At 40.4% G+C, this 23877-nt stretch overlaps 1 protein-coding gene across 2 annotated transcripts; it reads right to left on the reverse strand.

Annotated features, from left to right (window-relative positions):
- ACTR2 (actin related protein 2) lies at nt 1–23732 on the reverse strand. 2 transcript variants are annotated; one of them, XM_027878420.1, is made up of 10 exons: nt 23563–23722; nt 17405–17515; nt 14502–14516; nt 12258–12473; nt 8565–8637; nt 6550–6686; nt 5633–5782; nt 4813–4958; nt 4305–4437; nt 1–3122 (listed from the first exon to the last, which is right to left on the reverse strand). In XM_027878420.1, exons 1-10 carry the CDS (start codon nt 23608–23610, stop codon nt 2952–2954), a joined length of 1200 nt encoding a protein of 399 aa, XP_027734221.1. In that variant the 5' UTR covers nt 23611–23722; the 3' UTR covers nt 1–2951. The 2 variants fall into 2 exon arrangements, with proteins under 2 accessions (XP_027734221.1, XP_027734222.1); XM_027878421.1 differs by lacking the exon at nt 14502–14516 and having other exon boundaries at nt 23563–23732.
- Nucleotides 23733–23877: the final 145 nt, after the last annotated feature.

Genomic DNA, 23877 nt, shown 5'->3' on the forward strand with positions numbered 1-23877 from the left:
TACTTTGAAAAAAATCTGATTTTATTTTTGTATTGAAAAGACCTGTCAATTTAAATAGATGTTTATTTCCATTCACGGTCTCAACCAGTGTTGTGTGTTAACATTATTCAGAACTGTATAAAAAGCCATTTGTGTTACATCGGTTAACATCCTAGAACACTGGGGGAGGGGAGGGTTTGAAGCAGCTTAACATTAAAAATAGGATGTTCCCAAAAAACTTACAACTGATGCGGCATCTTCTATTCTAATTTTATAGGAGCTGAAGCATCTTGCAAATACAATTCAAGTTATTTGGTCTTCCAAAAAAAAAAAAAAAAAATCCTAAAACCAGATTGCTTTCATAGCAATATTGAAGCTGTCAGCTGAGAGAACACACACGCACACACACGCTCGTGTGTGCAAACACACACATGGAGAACCACACTGAGCACAACTGGAACACCCCACTCAGTACTTGGATTACATATGTGTTCCTCTGAATCCGTGATAACTGTTAATTTAAAATGCTAGTTGCCCTCTTTTTTTTTTTTTTTTTTAATATATACATGGTTTCCATGGAAACCCGAGATTCTGCACAATCAACTGACATTTATTACTCATGGTGCTGGGAAGTTCTCTAGTGAAAGGGCCAGATTCCAAAACCTTTACTCAAACATGCACATACCTAACCGAATCCAATGGACAGGGGAGAAGATGGTTTAGAAAAGGGGTTGCAGTTGCAGGGTCAAGGTCTAGATTTGAAAAACCACATGACAGATTGTCACTCAAAAAAAGTTTTTTAAGTCATTCTTTGGTTTATTTCCATGATTCCCAACACTGTCTGAAAAGCCCAGAGACAGTCACTTGAGAAATCATAGCTCTAAAGCAAGCCCACAGCATTTTTTAAGTCTTGTGTATTAAATGTTTAGAAGACTACAGGAATTCAGAGTACCCCTTACATTCATGTCCCCAAAAATCTAGTAACTGCTTAAGTGCATGCACTGAGGCACGACCGGCATGCCTGTAAATTCATATTGTTCAAGTTAAGAGTAAATATAGCTGCAAAAAACCCCACCCACCTATAATTAAATGGTCATTACTAGCAATACTTATAGTGACTGTCTTGTTATTAAAGAAATGCAGACATGGTTTGTGCCCCTTTGGCTCGCTCAGCCAAAGGAAGCTGTCTGCTCGATTTAGAAAGAAAGCAGATTTTAAGAATCCAAGGGAGTTTAACATTTCTGTGTTCCTGGGGTCAATTATTAATGTAAAGATGTAGACAAATGGCAAGTGTATGAAAGCATCTCTTGTACATTCCAAGGTTTGGAAGTCAAAAGCAGATCTTAACTTCCTTATGCTTAAATGTTATGGTAGGCTTCGAAAACCAGTAAAAAGTAATGTATTATTTCCACGGAAAGCAAAGTAGAACTAAGTCTAACTGGCAGTTTTTGCTATGCTTACTGTAAGGCAGATTTTATTGCAAAGATAGTTACCAGTCTGCTAGTAGGAAAAAAAAAATACAGGCAACTATACTCAGAGAAGGTGGCTGATAATTACTAGTGACAACTTCTATTTTTTTTAGAACAGCTCAGCTTTAATGTACTTTCTGGAAAACAGCATTTTCATCACTGGTTTTCACTTCCTTCCCCATCCCACGTTAAGTATCAAAAATCAAGACGGGATAGAATGAATTGATGCTATTTACCAACCAACAACATCTCATATTCCAATGTTATTTTTAACTGGAAGAAATATAAGTCATTCTTTATAACCTACTGCCACTGGTTGTTTATAAATATCTGCTTGCTGCAATAAACACTGGTCATTGAAATATTCATTTGCAGTAACTACTTGGCACTAGGTTAATATACTTGTAAAGTTTAATGGAAGTGCTTCTGATGTACATACAAGCACTTAAAAACATCAGACTTTTTTAAAACTTAGTTCTGGGGGTTTTAATATCTATAGTTACAGTTTTCACAAGCGTTTCTGAAAGTATTAAATCACTTCAATAAGTTTAGAGGCTCCTGTCTCAGCACATCTAAGTTTCTCAACAATTACAGAATACCTAATTTAACATTCTTGCTCCCTATGCTGAGACAACATGGTACCAAAATTTAGTTATAAAAAGAGGCATTTTTGGTCAGGCTGACCCCTCCCCAGCTGTCCCTTAACAAAAAAAGCAACACAGCTCAAGCCTGTCTCCTCTCTCCAGAAAAAAATAATAATTAAAAAAAAAAAAAAAAAAGACGCCTAAGGCCACAAATGTACATTTGCCAGAACATCAGGTGTTGTCTCCATTTGTGGCAACTGTACATTCCCACTTAGAGAAATACAGTCTGGAAGCCCCACCACCACCACCTTTAAGGATAAACCCCCTCAGAAGCCAGTTTAGGCAGCAGTGCAAATGGAACCACGTTACATGGAAACGGTGTGTTAAAGCCATTCCAGCTACTTCAACTAGTTTCTAGCAATGTTTAATCAGAACTCCTAATCAGCAGGAAAAGGAAAAAAAAAAAATAAACTTGATGTAGAGAGAGGCATAAAGATGCAAAGATAATCACCACAATGATCCAATAGCAAAAACTCTTGTTTAAAGGTTTTCTTATGCTAGAAAAGGCACACAACCCCTCGTGAACTAGAGACAAAAGCTAGCAGGACTACAGCAATAAACCCAGAAGAAAAAGCCTACCAGAATTACCCAATTGCCTACTGGGAAGGAACAATGAAGTAGACAGGCTGCTCTTGCTCCGTTTTGTTTGCAGGGAAGTGGTCAAATTTAATAGTCAAATTTAGCCACATTAAGAAACATTTAACAAAAGCTACCCCAAGAAACCAGAACAAAACCTGACGTTTGGGTCAAAAGGCCACAGACAGGCCCTTCCATAGCATGTAGCTGAGTGAGTTCAGAGATTGGCAATGAAAGGAAAAAAAAAAAGCTTTAGACATGTGATGGGAACGAGCTTTGGGATCTATCGAACAGTCACACCAAGCTTCTCCAGCACACGCACTCCCTTTTCCTGGTATTCTTGTCGGGTCATCCAGAAGTTGTCTTTGTCCTTCATGATGTCTGCTAGAACCGCGCCCCCCAGGAACACCATGTGCTTCCGACGGGGTGGATCCTCGATTCGGATCTTAAATTTCTAAGAGAAAGGAAAGAAACTGTTACTGGGACCCCTGAAACACAAAAGCCTCTCAAAAATAAAACTGGGCTTTCCACCAGAACAAAGAAGTGGAAACTGTCTTAGTGAGAAAAATGCGGCCAAAGAACTGAGACGTTAGCACAGGGCGCCCCGTGTGAGCTTCCAGCTTGTGCAACCCAACTAAAATAAATCCTTTGGACGGGAAATTAGAGACAGCTATTGACACCTCCTCCAAAACTCTACTTTCAGTATATCCACAAGAAGTCCAGGAGTCAGAATATAAAATTAAAGACCCAATTTTTGCATTTCATGAACACAGTAAAGAGTGAAATACTTCATAAACTTTAATGGCTAAAATTATCAGAAGTTACCAGATCACCAAATCACAAAATATTTTAAAATTATACCCAGTTTTAAAAGGGTAGGTGAAACAGATTTTAGATTTACACAACCTAGACCAGCTCAACAAATTAATATTCCCTTAAATTCTGCAATGCTAAAGCTCTATGTCCAAGAGCAATACTGAGTACAGTCATTCGTGTGCAATATTGTCTCAGTTGTAAAACATTCTGTACAACTGAGTCATTCCATATTGCCACAAAAGATCTTTAGAGGACACTGTATTAAGAACCAGGGAAGTTCAATTTAGTTCAATACTGGAAAGTCTACACAAAAAAGTTTTCTCTGTAAATATCTCGTCATTGAAAAGCAGACAGCATTACATCTGTAATGTGTGTGTGGCTGTTGCCTCCTTATCAAAGTAACCAATGAAAAAGGAAAACCTATTCCATTGGAACTCCAGCCTCTCACTTTTGAGCATTTCATCTGTAGTATGAATCAGAACTTTCACAGATTAAAAAAAAAAATTTTTGCCCAATGATGACTTTAAGGCACAAAAAACCCTCCTCAGCTTTGTTTAATCTACGTTACAAGTTGTGTCCTAGCCCATTTTACATTCGAACTAACCCAGGACTTCAGGAATTCCTTCCTTTCAGCACGGACTAAGAGGTGACTATTGCAAAGGAAACGCAGGGATGTGAAGAACTGAGAGGCAGCGATTTTGCAAGTCACACAGAGGGCCACCCGCAGCCTCCGTCATTTCTGACTACTTGGTTCCCTCTAGTGGGGACTCAGGATAAGACTCTGTGTCCCCCCCGAATGAAGCAGCCACTCGATACCCACCGAGAGTTTTTCCACATCTCCTTTCAGAACCCGTTCCAGGTAGAGCTGCTTCAGCTCCCGCTCCAGCCGCGAAGGCAGCCCGGGGTACATGGTGGACCCTCCAGACAGCACGATGTGCTTGTAGAATTCAGACCTGACCCAAAGAAAAAGAGTCTTTCTAGTGTTGCATAGTTTACTCTGTGTGAGGGGTAGGTACCTGCACGGACAGGGGAGCGAATACAAATCTAAAAAACAGTCACTGCACAAAGACAGACTTGCTCGTGCTTTACCAGAAAGCAGCAGTAAAAAAAATACTGTGCTTTCAAGATTTTTATCTGCTCATTCACACCAAAATAGTTTCCACACGACCTGCTGAGCTCCCAAGACCTCAGCCTGAGCCCCTCTCCCAGCATACGTGCCCCCTCACTAGCAACACACATTGGTGTCTAAAGCAAAAGATGTTACTCTGAATGCAGTTCTCACATCACCCCTGCAGACTGACAGAGGATTTTAAACACTGTGCTCTTACCTGGTATCAATGTCAGCGGCCTGGATGGTGTTAAACAGCAACTCGGCCACACCAACCCCTTCTACATTTATTAAGTGAGGCTGGAAAAGAGCCTCCGGTGCCTCGAACCGTTCTCCACCGACTTTGATAATCCTGCCATCTGGGAGCTAGGGAAGTAAAAACACCATTGAGAAGACTACTTTTAGCCACTTGAATACTGAAAAAAAAAACCAACAAGAGGAAATGACCTACATTGCTCCCTAATGTTTTAAAACAGGAAATTGTTGATACTTGTCAGCATTGCAAGAAGTCGTTCAGTACTACTGAAAGAATACGCAAATTCTTTAATCACTGCAATTCACTCTGAGACATCAGGGACCAGACACATCCATACCAAACATTTCCTTACAGTACCAACTCCCATTATCAATTTAAAAGATGATCTTATAGCAAGAGTTATGCTTTTCTGCAAGTTATTTTCTCCCATATGTGAGCACAGGAAGTTTCCACCAGGAGCAAGTTTACCACTCCTGACAGCAGATATCACTCACTGCTATATGGATGAAGCTGTAAGAATTTGATATGCTGGAGTAAGTCCACTTTCTCTACAAGTTCCTGCACTATAATATTCAAATTTCAAAGATCTACAATGGCAAAAATGAGTGCAAAGTCTTATGGAAAATCTGAAAAAATAGCTTTTAGGAGTTTTTCCCAGAACCAAGTAATCTGATTCTAACAGACTCCTATGGCTGGGAAACGAGCCACTGCCAAGAAAAACTGCGAAGGAATCAAAGCTAAATGAATTTAAACCTAGGAGAAAAACCGTCTCCAAGGCACTTACCGTGTAGGATTCAACTAATACTGTGGTCTCTAGTGCCAGTTTCTGCTCCTGTTCAATGTTGTATCCCACATAACAGAGCTTCTCCTTGATCATGCGAACGGTCTCAAAGTCGGCAGAATGGTTGAAAGCGTAACCTCGCAGCAGGAGGAGCTGGAGGGGACACAGCAGGTTAGTCCAGATCTCTCCGTAGAGGAGCACACTTAAACAGATATCTTTAAAACCTCATCTCCCCTTTTTTACTGCAATTTAGTATTGAGACAAATCCATCCCAGTATATCCGTTAGGACCAGAAAAGCGGAACAGCGGCAGCGTGACCCCAAGTGGGAAATTTTTTTCTTCATTACAACTTTCAGCATAACCACCACGAAGACAAATTAAAGATAACCAAAATAATTCCTATCTTTAGGACTTCAGAACACTCCAGTATTGCAGTTTAACCATAAAATTTGTCAATCCAGAATGTTCCTTATACTTAAAGCACCCAAACAAACAGTCTTTCAAACATACTGTCTTATTTAATAATCAGGGAAGAATCACTACGCTACTTTCCACACTGTAAGAAAGTCTATCTGAAAATAAACGAGTAGAACTGAGAGAATACAATTTAGCTTTCATTTTATGTGTTGAGAAAGCCAATTTTTGAGGTTTTCCTTCCCAAATAAGGAATACATTTTCTTCCTACAAGACTGCCACTAAGAATATGGGATGTCTCTGAATAACATCAATATCATCAGGTGTGATTTACATGAGCAAACATAAGAATAGACTGAAGTAATATAGGGACAGTTTTTAATCTAAATTAACATATGAATAATGAAGGAAAACAGTATAGTGGTTTCTTGTTATCAAGGGATTTTAACCTGAACCAAAGTACCACAGGTACCAGCCTCAACCTTTAAGAACTCTTCCCAGCTTACCTTAATGAGGTACCTAGTGATATCCCTCCCAGCGATATCTAACCGTCTCGTGAGATGAGGGAGGGAGAAACCTTCATAAACTGGGCAAATGTGGGTTACACCATCTCCAGAGTCCACAACAACACCAGTTAACAAACCTAAGAGAATGGGGAGGAAAAAAAAGAAGTACAGCTTTTATTGGGACTTTCATAAATAGAGCAGAATAGTAGTGAGTTTAAGATTTTTTTCATTGTAATCCTAACACAACCTCTGTTCCCTCAGTCATCACTGGATTTTAAACCTAATGTTTTTATGGTCACAAATGCGTTCATATAATTTTTTTAAAAGTATTACCTCAACTTTTACCTAGATGCTCAGAACTCTACCGTTCGCAGTTTTACCTGGTGTTTTGACATCTTAAATTGGACTCTAATTAAAGAGAATATCTATGCTCATTAAATGCTTGTTGGGGCACAAATTCCTCCACAGATTCAGCTGTGTATGTGCAACCTTGTATTAATTTCTCAAATATGAAGAAACCTAGAGATATTCAGGCCACGAGTTTACCTTGTAACAACTCTGAGGACTTGTTGATTTTCACTGGTATTCAAAAAAAACCAAAGCAATGATTTCATAAGGTAAAGGATATTTGGACTACACAGCGCACGCCTCATTTTTTCCACACAGAAGTAGCATTAGGCTGAATCAGATCCACTTTCATGGGCCAAAAAAAGTCAAATCTCATGAAAAAAGTTTATCACAAAACCATTAACTTCTAACTGAGATGTCATAAGCATGTAGAAACAGAAGTTTCAGTACTTAAGAGGCACAAATCAATGGTGAAAGTTGATCAGAAAATGGTTTTATAGTTTTTCACAAGCTGCCTCAAGCAAGCATATTTTAAGGGGAGACTTTAAAAATGCACTGAAATGAGGCACACCTCTACGTAACTTTAGCCACAACTTTAACCTTCAATGTAATATAAATATGGAGGATGTTTTAAAGGGCTTTTTTAATTTTCAAAAGCAAACGTTTTATTTACGGGCCCCTTGACTGTCCCACCTTAGAAGGTCTTCAACTTTATTTTAGATGATGGTATGTAGAAACATTGCAGGCTGCTCTAAGTTGTAACACCACTTTGTTATTCACAAAAGAATTGAGCACCACACAGTAAGGTACATGTACAATTACAGCAGATTTTAAGACTGGAGATGTTAGTCAATTAAATACTTAAAGGAAGCAAACCAAAGAAAAAAGCAAAAAGTAAGGGGAAAAAATGTAATAGCACAGATTGCAGCAAACAAAATTAATATTCAGGTGTGCAAAAGTGGTTTTGGTTCAACTCATTTTAATGACTTGCATAACAGAACCACCTTTCCAGTACCCCCTCACTTTGGCTCCTGGACAAAGAAACTACAATGATGTGTTAATGGACAAGGATATTTATGTCCTGTCATGTGACAGCTAAATACACCAAGCCACTAATAAACAGATGTAAGGAGTCACTGTATTAGAATGGATGTGCTTGAGTCACTCCTTAAAATCCTACATGGTCTGCAGTCAGTGGTAGAATTTCCACTGGATTCAGTCAATCTGTAATTTTCTGCTCAGGCTGAGGATCTTTTAACCTACTTTATGCACAGCAGAAGACTCAACTTTCTACTTATTTTCCCCCCTGAAAATATTGCAAGAGTCACATGATCATCATCTTGAAATTCACTATCAGAAAATCAAAAGTCAGCCATTAAGACTTGGCGCCAAAGGCAAAACAATTACACCCTGAAACAGTAACAGTTCTAGTAATCTGGGATTTTGCATTTACAAGCATGTCCCCACATGCTTGTAATCCATGAAAATAACGCTGACAGTGATACCTATCAATATTTCCCCAAAACAAAAAGCAAGCCTGTCAATTAGAGCTGAGCTTACTCAGAGAACAGCGCTGAATTAAGCCCAGGACCCAGTGATGCCGTATTAGTACTTTGCCTCAGCAACACATTTATAAACTAAAAACATTTTAGGTTATTTTTGCCTACCTTGAGCATACAGAGTAAGAACAGCCTGGATGGCTACATATACCCCAGAAAACTGGTACGTCTCAAACATAACCTGTAAGATGAAGGCAAAAATTAGCTCCCAAAAGCAGGCCAAACACGAGAAGAAATTTCATAGGTGTTTGAAAACTGTATTTCTAGAATTTTGTATTTTTACAAATAAAAAACACAGTAGTACATTCAGTTCTATACCTCACTCGTTCACACCAGATAAGCCAGATGAAATATTCCACATCTCTTTAGCAGAATGCTTACCAAAAAAAACCCTTACAAGGAGCAAATACTCACAAGAAAACCCACACACCGACTTGTGCAGCTTTACTAAGCCCTTTTCCAAAGTGTTTAATGAGTGGGAGGCAGTGCTTGCAGGCCAGACAAGCACTTCATTACTGAAGTGTGACTTGGGAACAAAATGTTTGTTAAAGGTGTATCCTCTAAAGCGAAGTTCGGGGTTTTATTATTCTGCATATCAAGCCTTATAGACTTCATACAACTGCAGACTATGTCGAGTAAAACCAGACTCCTGTGCATCTGGGTCTAGAATAAGTTGTGTCACAGGTTTTTCTCTGCATCTGGGCCACCTTTTTCCTTTCTTTAAAGCACAACCAATGACAAACTTCTAAAATTAGTGCAAACTCCACTACAGACAGAAAACTGCAGGTTTGCAGAACTCATACTGAGACATGAGAAGTAACTGCTTGTCTTGCACATGAGGTTCCCCTAACCACTAAACTAGTTTCAGTGAAGAAGCAGGCCAAGATTAAAGGATGTAGGGTTTATAGGATCTTGTCTTCTTTATAAACACAAAAAAGGCCAGGTAAACAAATCATACTGTACAGCAATTTTCCCCTCAAAATGCTTTACCAGGAAAAACGGATGAACTCTGCTTATTTCAACACATACAAAAGTTTTGCTTTTGCTACTCTGCAGCCTCCTGAGCTCTTCTGCAACTTCTAGGATTAGAAACTGATTAAATCCTAAGTACTCCCACAGCTCAAGTAAAAGATATCCAAATATTGTTGGAGAAAAAAGCTGATGCCTGACAATTTTAGAATTCTGAGCTATTTAAGGAACCTCCTCTGTTAGAATAATGTGAAAAGGAACAGAAAGGGAACAGCTGAAAGGGCAGCAGCTCAAAGAGATTCCATACAAGTACTCATTGTCTAAACCCAACACTGTTCCAAACAGATGAGACTTTCAAACAACGTGACTGCTTATTGAGTGAAAAAATAATATAAAGAAACCCTAAATTATCAACTTCATACAACAAAATGAATACTCAAATGGCATTAGTTATTGCCTTCACAAGTTGCACCAAACCCCAGAAGCCACTGTAAAACCCTTTTATAACCTATATGCAGGCCTTTTGGGGGTTGTTATTCTTTCCTTCAAGACATATTTGACACGAAAAATGCCTTCACACAGGACATATATGTTAACAAATCTTAAGATGTAAACACTGAGCAGGATGTTCTATGAAAAGACTCTTCCTCCCTTGACGGCATATTTTGGATTGCCTACAAAGTGATCTTCTAACTAGAAAGGAAGAATTAAAAATGGGGAAGAATGGTAAGGAGTTCTAATCTGGGATTAGGAGAAGTGACTGTGCTCGAGTATCTCTACAGCTACTTGATATGCCATTACAGTCTGGCTGCTTCTGAGGGTGTTACAGAATGAGAACGCAGCAGAGAGACAGACAAACAGCAAACACTCAGTTAAGCTGAGGAGCAACCCGTGCCCTGCACATGCTGTGAAAGAAAAGGCACTTTTTAAATATGTTTTTTACAACATAGCTGCCATGTGAACACCTGCTGCCTTACTCTGCAGCTGAGTTTGATGAAGAAATGAGGTAAGGAATGAGAATTACTGGGAAGAGAGTGAAGGACAGCATATGTAATTGTCTATCCTCTTGATACGGTCCAGATGACTAAGCTTTCCTTTCAGAATGCTACTGCAATGTATCACAAATTGCACAGACATTATTGTATTTACTGCAGGCTTTAGGAAATATCTTCACTCAGTCCTCTGCTTCATACTGGGCTACCCTCCCTGGCAGGGAGGAGGCCATGTCAAAAACGGAAGGAGTATAAATACCTTGTGGTTAAAATAAATATTGCAAGTCCTCATAACATTGCGTTCCATTAAAAATATTAATAGAAACAATGAGCTTCTGTGTAACTCAAATTTAAATTTACAGAAACAGATCCTAGTTCTCACTAATCCTCTAGATCACGATTAAGCATCTACAATCTCTGGAGTGGTGTAGAAAAAGCAGATGGAGCAATGCAAACATTTTATCGGAGTTCAGAGGCCATACTGTTTTCAATGTATGGTTTAAAATCGCTTGGTACCAGAATAATTAAAACCCAGCCCTTTTGTGTTCGGCAGGAAAGCAGAAACAAGAACACTATTGTAGACAGCTGAAAAGCAAAGAAGCCTGGGCAGGAAATGCAGCCATTCCTGCTACGTGGAGGCCACCCAGAATAATCTGCTATGCCTATCACACCACTGCTGACTGATGTGCAGTACATGGTATTACCAGTGTTGCACTACACAATACTCGGGTGATAGGTCCCTGAAGTCCACAATTGCTAAATAATGCTGAATTTAGATTGCACGGTTTGACTTTTTTCACTTAAGTTTAAACTTTGCTAGAATTCATTTGCTCCCAAGTCACTGAAAGAAAGGATTAGCATAAATATATTCACTGCCATGTTGAAAGAAAAAAATAAAGCCCTATTGTACCTGTGACAACAAAAGGACTTTAAGGGAGAGGTCGGCAGGTAACAATAAATGTAAATTGTTATTAGAATAAGCAATGTATTTGGGGGAAAAAATACATATACAAGCTTTGATATTCAAAGTTCTGATAAATGGATACGGTTACAGACTTGGAATCCATTTTTCCCATCCTATCAGGTATTCTAACAGCAATTTTTTTTAATTACATTTTAGTTACACTGACTACTTGTATTAATTGAAAATACCTGTGATGCTTGAGAGGAAAAAAAAAAAACAAACAAAACAGGAAACTAAACTTTTTGTTCTCATCAAACATAATTGCTCTTCAAAACTGAATCTTTGCCACATAGTACTGGAGCTAAACAATATCTGACAACCTACATGAACACAAGGTTCAGGTGGAGCTTAGATCACCCAGGGCAGCCCTCTGAGATCGAGGATCCAGGAACCAGGCTTTCCTTCTTAGAAGGCTTTCATTGATAATCCCTAGCGCTAATTAAGGATTAGTGCACTGGTTGTCATCACACCTTTGTCTCAGCCACCTCCAACAACACCGCTCCATCTGGTGAGCATCATCCAGCTCCAATCTCCTCTGCAGCATTACTGGCTTACAGAAGTCCAAGTCATTTAAAGTAATTAACATTCATCCAACAGCTCATAGTCAACGAATCTTGGATATGTGCGGACAGACGTGTATTCCCACTTCTGTGTTTTAATGCTGGTATGGCTTGAGACAAGAAGCCTGCTACAGCTTTGGAGTGAGATCAGCCTGTTTGAATTTAGGCTCAGTATCATTCATGACTATCAGGACGAGTTCTGGTTAGAAAACAGAACTGCTTTGCCTCAGACAGTCACTGTGTGTTGACGGAACAAGAAACCTCTCACCAGTATTTCAAGGACAGTCTGTATCAGCTTCTACTAGACATGACATACCTCCACAATCTTCTCCCTGTTTTTAGTTGGATTCATGGGAGGTTCTGTGAGTAGGATTTTACAATTTTTTGTGTCAATATTAAGTTTTTCTGGTCCAAACGTGTAATCCCAAAGGTGCTTCATGTCATCCCAGTTTCGAACTATGCCATTCTCCATCGGGTAATTCACCTCCAGCATTGATCGTAGTTCACTGGCTTCATCACCAACCATGAGATCCTGCGAACATTTCAATACAGAGACATGTCAGTGCTTGCAAAGTTTCCTGAACACCAGACTCCTCAGTGAACTGCTTCAGCCTGTGTCCAGCTGTGCTCTTAAACAGTGCCCACATTTTTGAGCCATTTTCAGGTACTTAGGAGAGAAGTAGAATATATTTCATGTAGTATTTAAATTTGGCTGTTACCCATCCCAAACCTTTTCCAAAATAAATATTATTATTTCAATTAATTCAATTTCAATTAACCTTAAACAAACCAATAAACCCTGTTAGAGACTACGAACACCTCTGTAAGTACAGATGTTTCTCCACTGACACCTCCGAAATTATTTTATCAAATACTAATTTCTGAGAGCTGAGATGCGAAACAGCACACAAGGGCAGTAGGTGAGATTGGCAGAGTATTTTTCCATGCATGTTGCAAATTTCTGTGCACAATACCAAAAAAGGAATAATGAGTGGTGAATAAGCATACCGAACAGTAGCAAAAGCAAATAAGAGATTGTAAGTTCCACACCAGACATTAAAAGAAACAATGGTTTACATATTGCCTGTGTCAGTAGGGTGTGAAGAGACACATCTAAATATAAAATAGAACCTCCTCTGTTCCTTGCCAAAAGTCCCAAGCCAAAAACCCAAGTAATGCATTCTTGCACAAACACAACCAACTAATGCAGTTTGTATAGTCATTTCACACTGATTAAGCAATCTGTTTATTAAAGTTAGTTATGCAAACACTGCACATTCAAATTAGTAGCATCACATCTTCTCCTTTCCCACGTATTTCCCAGAGGAAGTATGTACAATAACATCTTATCTTTGCTCCCTATTATATCCCACACTTGTCTGGGATAAAGAAGCCTGGACTGACTCACTTGTACTTAGCCTATAAGGACATAATTCTAGATACCAATAGCCCTGTGTCCATACTAATATTAATTGCCAAAAAAAAAAAAAAAAGACCAGCTGCTGCTTCATCCAAAAATATGCCCCTGCAGTTTGCAGTTGCTGTGGCACAGCAAACTTGGAATTGAGGATTACTCGACCTGCTACTCAATGCCAGGGGGAAAAAAAGATGCACAGCGAAAAAATCTGGTGTCTGGTTTACAATGCCCTTAACAGTAACCTGAATAGTTACTATATAAAAGGAAGTTTAGTTTAAGTCAAACCATTCTTCTTCCACCCCCTCTCACTGGAGGTGTTTTGTTTGTTTTCCTTGCACAGTAGATCACACTTAGCTCTTGACTGCACAGAACACAAAAGTCAGGACTCCAATGTTTTAAACCAAAGGTACTCTGTTGAAATCCGTACTATTGGAACTCCACCACACAGCCACACGCTACTCATGAGAATTTAAGACGACAGAAACTCCACCAGTTAGAAGACCTGGAAGCCTTTTTGTGCATTGTTCTCTGAGGCTCTCTGCTGCCAGACAGGACACAGCCCAGGAAAAGCTGCTATTCAAAGGTGCAGCGTGAAAGTTGCACGAAACTTTCACGTCCTTTTGAAACAAAGATAAAGGGCAGAACAATTGCTCTCTCTTGAGAACATGAGTGCTAGCACACTAACAAACAGGCACGCTTGGCAGGTGAAGAGGAAGGAGGACGACACAACTGAGTTTGCAGAGAGGAATCAGTATCGTGACATCCAATATTTTCACCACTTGGTTACTCAGGAATGTTTGTCTAACTCAAATCTGAACAGTTCTTCAAACTCTCGGTTTTTAATGCTAAACAGAGCACTTTCTACTGTTAAAGATGCTGAGTTCTTGTTGATCTTTCAGTGTTATTCTTGCATCTTGCAAAACTACAGGTTATGTAGCACTTAGAAGCAATACATACAATATTCTCATTAATTAGTTTTGCCATTAAACCAAAGCAATGAACAATGTCCAAAATAAGTATGTATTCAAATGTAAAATGTAAGACAAGACAAAACAATGAACAGCATTAAAAAAATAACATAACAGCTACTAGGTCTCATCAAGCAAAAACGGTAAACAAAAAGCGCAGGGGCACCTCACTTACCATCATTTTGTTATTCTACTTCAACAGGTCAAGAAAGGTGAAGAAAAGGTAGAAGCAAGAAAGTCAGAAAAGGCCTAAATGAAATTCTCAAATTACTTTAAGTACACAGTAGAATTAGGCTGAAAAGAGATGCATGTACAGCAGGAAATGATCTGAGTTAGTTTAGTTAGGGCCAAACTAACATTCTCAGGGTATCAAATTAAATTGTCTCTTTAAAGGAAGCTACTGCTACATGTCAGTGGCATGTCATGTTTATGCATCCTGGGCTGCAAACAGGATCGGTATATCTGCCTACCTCTCATAAATAGGATTCTATGTATAAATATTCTGTAACAAAGGAGCTTTACCCTGGGCAAGGTGTTTATCTGAAGCAGACAAGACTCTGCACAAGGCAATTGACCATAACTAGCTCTGACAAATCCCAAATTTATATTTTGTTTTAAAAATTTCATTTAAAATATCCAAGAACTGAAAACTACCTATCAGTAGCGACTTATTAGTACCCCCAAACCTGCTGCAAAGACTAATAAGTCAGTAAAAGCTAAGAACAGCATCTATTCTTCTGGGTTCAGAGTTTTAAGGTTGCAATTTTAAGCAGAATAATCCCACTAATAACTGAACTCTTGTATTTATGTCCTGAACTGGGGACTCTGAGTAGGAGAAAAAGCTATATCCCTGCTTCTAGCCAAAAGGAAAATCCATACAGAAAATATGGGCAGAGCAACTTGAAACTGGTAACTCGATGGAGGATAACCACTGTTTTGATCAGCTTCCAGGTTCTTTTTGCAGAGTTTCCGAATTTCTCAGGAATGACAGCTTTCCTGAACAGTTTTGAAAAGTTAAACTCTTGCCAGCTTCCTTTACTCAGTTTCAGACTTATCCTGTAAGAACTCACAGTGAATGCCCAGAATTAAATTTTGGCCCGAAGCTCATCTGCTAAAACGTATTTCTTTTAGGAAATCTGCTTTTAGGAATCTCACAAAGAAAAACAGCACTCACGCTTAACAAGTCTTCCTACTGTATTATCCTACTGAGATACCCAAAGTATCCGTGGCAGGGATTTCTTCTCTTGACACACTGCTTCCTTAAGAAAGGTGACAAGCTGTTATAGGTAGATGCTACAAAACTTGTAGGAAGAATCTAGACACAGTTTGTACTCCCTACAGTGCACCCACGTGATCCACGCTCAAGGAGAAGACCAGCAGCGCGTGTGAAATTATAGCTTACTGGTTCTTTTGCACTGATCTCACAGTAATTATCCACCTCTACCTCCTATCTTTTCAATTTAACACTGTTATCTGTAACGATATTAAACCAAGTTATCAGGTAATCAGAGGATATCAAAACTGGCAGGACAGGCTGTATCAGACCAGCTCCAAAGAAAACACAACCTCAACAGCGAGATTTCATGCAAGAAAATTTTTTCTGGACTTCGGACTCATAAATCACTTTCATAAAACTTTACTAGGATCTCCTTTAAGGAGGCTCGTCACATTAAGTTCAAGTAGATACCTGAAGAACCACCTGTCCCCAAGTCTTGCAAGAGAAAGGAAGATGTTTTCCCTCTCCTTACAAAAAAATCCTCTCTACTGTGAAAGGGAAAGATCTCCATCATCTCAACCATATTATCCTAGCTGATACAAAGTATAGCAGTATTGCAATATTAGCAACATAAAAAAAAAAAAAAAACAAACTAGGAATGCATTTTGGGAAATGTTTGATGTCTTTCAACCTCTTGACTTCCTTGTGTGGCCTTCTGTTGATACTACAGCTTTTTTACAGGCAGCAGCAGAAGTCAGATAATTCAAGTTCTCCTTGTCGACTACAAGGTTCTGAAAATAAAGAACAAGACTGGGCCAACTTTTTCTTTTCCTCTTCCCCAAGCTGCTGCTCAGAAGCAATGAGCAAAGCAAAACTGAAAGCCTGTGGTATATGTGGTCCTACTTGACCTTCACTGGCCTGAGTGAGGACTTCTAAAATTCTGCACTGCCTCCTGCTTCTCCCTCACTCTCCATTGGAGTTTGCACAACTGTGTAGTAAGGCATTCAAAACTTTACCTGACAAAGAAATCCCTCTTTTTCAGCTGGATCAGCTCACTAAAGTGGCTCACCACATGCCTGCACAAGCAGCATGACCAGCACAAGGTGAGAATTGTGTGGCTAGAAGCAAGAAGGGAGGATGTTACCACAGCAGGGCTGAGACATTTACTGAAGCCTGTATTGCAGAAGCAACTATTAACATTTGAAGCATTACTCTGTAATTATAAAATAAGTGAGAAATTACAGCTGCCTGGACATCAGAAAAAGATTCTCAAACAATGGTTCTCCCCCCGTGTCTTGGAATAATATCCCAAGACAAAGCAGCCTGGACAGAGCCTCTCAATCTCTAACTGGTGTGGAATACCCACGTCCATCAACAGCAAAAGGAAAACAAAAACAATAGAAACAATGAAATGCAAACACAGCCAAGGTTAAACATCTCATACAAGATCACAGATGATCAACTGTGAGCAGAAAGCAAACCGTATAGAAAGACCTGGAAGCTCCAGCAGTTCTTCAACATTGTCTCAGAATCTCACTGTGCAGCTTGGTGACAGTCACTTCTGTCCAAATTCTGCCTTCTAATCTTGACATCATTTACATATCGGCATTTGAAGCCCCTTTTTGCCCAGAACCACTTGAGCCCTACCTGCTGCCTCCTCAGGTGTACTATCTGAAGGCCTCCAGTGCTTTAGATTACCCTCTTCACAACCTTGTATCACATCCAATACAGAAATGAATCAAGAAATACTGAAACAGCATAAAGGGGAGTTAAGGAGAAAGCATTTCCAAACATTACGTGAATCAAAAGCTGCCCTGTGTATCTTCATCTGTCAGAAAGAAATAATAATCGAAAAAATTTACCTTGATTTCAATGTTTCCTACTTTAGCAGTTGATCTTATAATGGGTCTTCCAACCAAAGCTGGAAAAATGTGCTCTGGAAAATTTGAGCCTGCATAGCCACATTTCACAAACTGAAAAGGAAGAAAATATTGTATTAGAATATGCATTGCTTTTGTTTGCCAATAGAAAGCTGGTTTGGGGTAAAAAATTAGAAGTCCAAATTCAAGAGCATGTGTCCCACTGGAAACCAATTGGATTTATACTTTCAAATCAATTTTACACATTTCAGATGATGCATTAAAACATTAGAATATTTTCCAGAATGTTTTCTGAATCAAGACTGTCAGATTTTTAAGAAATGGTATTAAAACAACTAAGTACATTGTGAGGTGTAAAAGAGTCTGGTGTCTGAATTTGGATTTGGCCACTCCGTTAAAAAGTCCTCCACCAATCTAAAATCCGTAATTTTATAATGGATCACCTTATAAGTACCCAACGAGACCTAATTAAATCACCTCTCCAATTAAAGCACACAGAAGCATAATGAATTACACAATGGAAAAAAAAAACAAACAAACAAAACCTTGTGAAGTCAAGTTTCATGCTCTTATAAAAAGTGCTGAATTGTGAACTAGCAGATGGAACTCAGGTGGATTTCTCAAAGTTCCATAATTTTCAGGGTGCACTTCTAAAACCAACAGCACAACCAAAACCTCAGATGATGGCAGTTCACACCAAACAGGATGCTCTGAAAGTGTTTGTTACCCAAATATATACAAAAGGAAGCTTTATTTCACCAGGTCCCGAGATAGTCTATACACTAAGAAAACAACAACTTACTGAACGTTAAAAAAAAAAGAAAATACAGCCACTAGAGGAAGCTCAGTTATTAATCCTGAACTTCAGCAAGAAGTTACAATTTTAGTTCACAGGGATCAGCAAGCTGTGTTCTTCAGCTATCCCACACGCGTGTATCATACGCACACTTTGCATCTTGCACTGTATTAACGTGCCAGAACAAAACACGTTTTCACCTGCGGAATTACTCAACCACTGAGGTGTAGCCATGGTAACCCAGCACCACGGGATCACTCGGGCCGGAGGGAACCTCGGGAGCTGTCTGGTCCAGCCTTGGGCTCAAACCAGACACCCCCTGATCTCAGAGCAGGTTGCTCAGGGCTTGGACCAGTTGGGTGCCGGAAGCCTCCAAGGACAGGCAATTCGCAGCCTCCTTCAGACCCCGTCCCAAAACTTAAATTAGCCACTTCAGGTTGTATTAAAAGCCATCTGCCAGCATTTTCGAAGCATTCACCAGGTTTTCTGGAGCAAGTTCTGATGGCTGCCACCGGAACAATTATCCCAGCAAAGAGTACAGCTAATTGCAGTGAGAGGAATTCTGTCATTACACTAACGGGAACATGAAAAGTCACTTGCTGTTGCTTGTAATTATTCACCTTACTGCAGTAAAAAAGGGCACCTGTTTTGGAAAGAAATTTATCAAGCCAGTTACAGAAAGAGCCGAGAGATATTTTAATTAAATTTGGGGTAACGGAGGGAGAAAGAATTTTCTTTTTTTTTTTTGCTTTTTTGTGACCCTGATTTCTTTCACTCATTCAGTGCTTGCTGTCTCCAAAGGCAGAGCTGTCTGGAACACCTGAAGAATGACAACTGTGTACACAACCCATTTCACCCATTCTGCTTAAAACCGAAAAGGCAAGCACTTATCAATTCTTTTGCTTGTGTTAAAGCCAGAAGTACCTAGGAGTTATATAGATCTTATCTGTGTATTCAAGAATGCAGTGCTGCTATCAGAAAGCAAAGAACAGCCTCAAGCATTCCTGGATCACACTACCTGAATGCACCAGAAGACTTTACCAGTAGTTTTAAACTCGAGGAAACATATGAGACATTTTGAAGGGCTGAGCTGAGCCCAAATAATGGAGTCCAAATTTAAAAAAAAAAAAAGAAAAAAAAGCTCCCTTTCAGGCTTAGCAAATTGCTGTGCAAAGGGCAAGCACATAATTTTTGTTGCTTTTACAATATGGAGGAATGCTTGTTATAAATTCCACTGTGAAGGGCCTGGTCAAGCAAGAAGGAATTTCTATGAAACATCCCATACAATCCCATCCTCCAGCTTAGGGTTTCCTGAATTGTTCCAAGTACAACCCATAAGCAGCGTCCACGTACCCCACACCCATCTCTGCACTCATGTATTTGCCTACAGCTTTTCCTCCTTTTCTGCCCCAACCCCAGCATGAAGCAACTTCCCTACCAGTCATCACCAACCATGCTGGTCAACAGAAGCAACAGGACAAATAACATCTAAATAAATCTTTACACCTCAAGCTCCTGGAATAGTCCTCAAGAAGCAGCACTATCCACACTTTTAAACACTGCTGGAACCCCCAGGTTCATCAAGCAACCACTGAGATATGCAGCCAAAACAGCAACTGCACAAAAATCAGCAAGTGCCCCTCGGCCAACCTTAAAAATACCTCTCAAAATCACATACAACTATGTTGACCTAGAAACTGCTGACCTACAAAAACACTATTCTTACTATTTGATCTCAATAAGTAACTTCCAGACCTCTTCTGCATTAAAACCTTGACATACCTTCCCAGGAAATTAACTATGCTGGCAGTGAACAAATCCTAGATTTTAAAAACAGATCGCCATTTCTCCAACCAGCCTAAAACACAATCAAAACCAGGTTTAATCTGTGGGAACTGCAGTGAGTGAGATTAAGCTTGGACACTCCCAGTCTGCTCCCCACCTCTCTCAGACCAGAACAGAGCCGTAAAAATTACATTTTACAATGTTCTACAGATTTAGCTGTACACAAACAGAATTTTAACCCCTCTTCAAATATGGAAGTCTACATAAAAATGTGGTGAACATGAGAGCAAGTGAGCCTCGTACATCAGCTTCCCCATCAATGGGAGCATCCCTGCTCTATTATTCTCCCCAACATAATTCTGAATATTCACTTGGTTCAGTAGGTTTGTGATGACCCAACACTGGCTGAAGAACCAGACTCAGTAAGGAGGCAAATGCACCTTAAAAACATAGCTCTGTATAATAACAGATGCTGGACAGTTTTTGATATTTTGAAGGGGTACAAGAAACATAAGATACTTCTCCCTCCTCCTGTCCATTACTGGAAGTCCTCCAAAATCTTCAAGTGAACGTTATGAACTGCAGTAATCTGGAACAGAATCAGCTTCTCTTTTCTAGTGCCCAGCATGAAACGCTCACTGTTCCTGCTGCTCTCAATTTGAAACCCTCCAGTTTAAGTACAGTGTACTTGTTTCTCTTCCATGTCTTACTGTGCCCACCTCTCACAACAATTATCAGCACAACGCTCATGTTTCTAACAGTAACACGGGTGCTCGATGAATTTACCCATTCCTGCAGGGACTTCATCACCCTTTATTTTTGCACACACTCAGAACGTTTTAAGAACAGCTACCTAGCCTGCCCGTGTGCAAGGCCATGTATGTAAGAGCTTTTACCATATATAGTTTCTTCTCCATTTCACTGTGGTTTATACTGACTCTTTCACTTCCGACTGAGTCATCAAACACCAAGAACTCGCATGTATAAGTATTCTTTCAAACTAAAAGAATGAGGAAGCTCACGAACAGGTCACGTGACAAGATTTAAAATGAATGCTAATATTCTTATCAGATCTCAGTGCTTGATTCTTTCCATTGATGCAACTCCCAAACAAAAACCCTAAATAGAGCTACGGCAATTTTACAGGCCACTAAGTAACTTACCATTTGTCCTGTAACAATAAGAACATCCACCTTTAATGGTTTAGACCTTTGAGGTGCCATTGCCTCCCTCCCTCCTACGCTACATGTTGCAAGAACTTCCTTCTAGTCACCTCTTCCTCAAAGATTGGCTGCAGCCTGACACATTAAAAGTCCTTGTGCAGCCTACCAAGATGAGTAAATTTCAAAGACAAGCCTAAAGTTAAAACACATCTGATTTTTCCAAGGATATTCTCCATATTTGATCTAATATTTCTGACGCCGAGCAGGAGATTTAATTTCAATCATGGTTTTTAGTATGACATATCAGAAATCACTCTGACATAAAACATCTCTTGTCATACAGGAAAAATATTATCATCAAAATACTGGTTGACAACACAGAGCTACATGATAATCTTCAAATGCAGCTGAGCCTCAAAGATCCACTGAATGGAATTTTATTCAAGCTTCGTTATCTCAATACCAGTTCAATTACCCCAACTTAATCTAAATATTTTGAGTTTTACTGATTTAACCATTGTTTCTTGACACTCTGTCCTCCCACCCAAGGAGATCTGTGGCCAGAGTACTTCCAGACACACGCTGTTCTGCTCAGAGGCCAAACACGAGTGACAAAGGCCCTTCCTCTCGCACCATAAGGGCACCTTCCACTGCCGGGAGTTTTTTTATATCCTGCTGGTACAACTCACAGAGGGGAAAAAAAAAATAAAAAAGCATCAATCCAAGATGTCCCTGGAATCAAAAGCACGCAAAGAGATATGTTACGTTGTAAAGAAATCTGTGTTGCACACCCAGCTTGGGAAATTTGATAAGGACAAAAGCTTTTATCCACGTCCCACACCTGAGACCAGCCAAGGCACAACACTGCTGTCACTACCAATACACCAAACATTTCACAACTCAGTGGTTACTGCCACATAAAGGACCATAGTGAAGGATGAAGCTCTTTCTTTTTTTTTTTTTTTTGTTTTGGGCCTGACAATAGGGATATTAAATAATAAAGATATTATTATTTAAAAAAAACACAAACAAAAACAAACAAGCAAAGCAGCTTCTGTATCCCTTTGTAAGAAAAAAGTGCCAAATGTTATATTTTTTTCCTTTCCTTTTCTAAATGACAGTGTAAAAAGTGCCAAATGTCCTAGACACCAGCCTTAATAATGATAATTTTTGCTATAGGAGAAAAAACGAAAAGACATCAAAACTGTCAAACCCCAGACCTGTCAAATATGATGTTCCTCTTCCTGAACCATTCTAATAATTTCAGATGCTAATTGGAAAATCCTCTAATTCAGGATGCTGAATGTCTAACAGCAGCATCCTTTGTCTCAGCTGTTCTCTTCCTAGGCTTATAAAAGAAAAAAAAATTCGTTTTTATTCCAAGTATCTATATAAAATAAAACTTCCTCTTTTTTTGCCATTCAAAATATCTTAATGTACCACCAGTTATGTTAACTCCCCATAATAAAAATGATATTGCTTTACAAGGGGAAGCCCTATATTGCTAAAAAAAAAAAAATTACCATGAGGAAACAGCATCTTATTTCTTTTTTTTTTTTTCTTCTAAAATGGTATCTTTTTCACTTCCTGTCGAGGTGCCTCGCAGCCTGACAAAAGGATGGATTTCTATTGGGTGCCTGCAGGCTCGAGGAGGCAGGAAAAGGTGAAAAGGACGGGGAAATTTAAAAAAAAAAAAAAATGCCAATTTTGAGGGTACGTTGTGGATCAGAAAAGTATTTTAAAAAATGTCAAATTTTGAGGTTATGTTGCAGATCAGAAAGGTATTAAAGAAAGGATGCTAAAAATAAAAAAAATAGAAAAAGCAAACAAACCGAAAAAAATAAACACACACCAAAAAAAATATAAATAAATAAATAAACCAAACACACACCAACCCCACCAAAACATTTCCCCGAACTAATAATCCTGCGCCCCGAGGACACAGCCTGGCTGCCCGACGCATAATGTGCTCATTCAGAAATTCTGAAAAATCGGTATTTTTGGCTAAACTGGCGTCGCTACAGAGCCTCGCTCGGGTCACGCAGAGAGACAGCAGACACCGACGGTAACACGGCAGGAGGCCGAGGGTCCGGGGGCGGGAAGGGCAGCCCCGGCCCCGCATCCCGCCCGGTGGTCCCCGCTGGGTTGGGATCACGGGACCGGCGGGGCAGGGCCCGGCGCTCCCCCCGCCCATTCATTCCCGGGCCCGGGATGGCGGCTGCGGCACGGCCGGGCGGGGCGGTGCCGGCAGGAAGCCGGGCCGGCTCCGGGAGCGGGGCGGGCGGGGGAGTCTCCCGGCCTTTCCCCCTTCCCCCTCCGGCCCGGCCGCAGGGCGGGTCCCGGGAGAGCGAGCGAGACAGAGAGAGAGAGAGAGAGAGAGACAGAGACAGACTCACCCCGGTGCCGTTGTCGCACACCACCACCTTCCTGCCCAGCGTGTCCATCGCCGCGACGCCGCCCGCGGGGGCTCCGCACCGGCACCGATCGCGACACCGCCCGCGACAGCGACACCGATCGCGACAGCGACACCGGCAGCGGCCCCGCCCCGACCTCCGCCGGGCCCCCCGCGCGCGCCGCACGACGCGCGCGCGCACGCCGGAAGCCGTCAGCGCGCGCCGCCCGCCCCGCCCCGCCCCGCCCCGCCCGGACAGTTGCCATGGAGGCAAAGCCGCCCCCCCCCACACTCCCACAGACACAGTCCCCCAGGTCAC

The sequence above is a fragment of the Empidonax traillii genome, unplaced genomic scaffold (genome assembly GCF_003031625.1).
Source record: "Empidonax traillii isolate 1590-97213 ecotype Southwest subspecies unplaced genomic scaffold, ASM303162v1 scaffold41:size1892772, whole genome shotgun sequence".
Taxonomy (NCBI): Eukaryota; Metazoa; Chordata; class Aves; order Passeriformes; family Tyrannidae; genus Empidonax; species Empidonax traillii.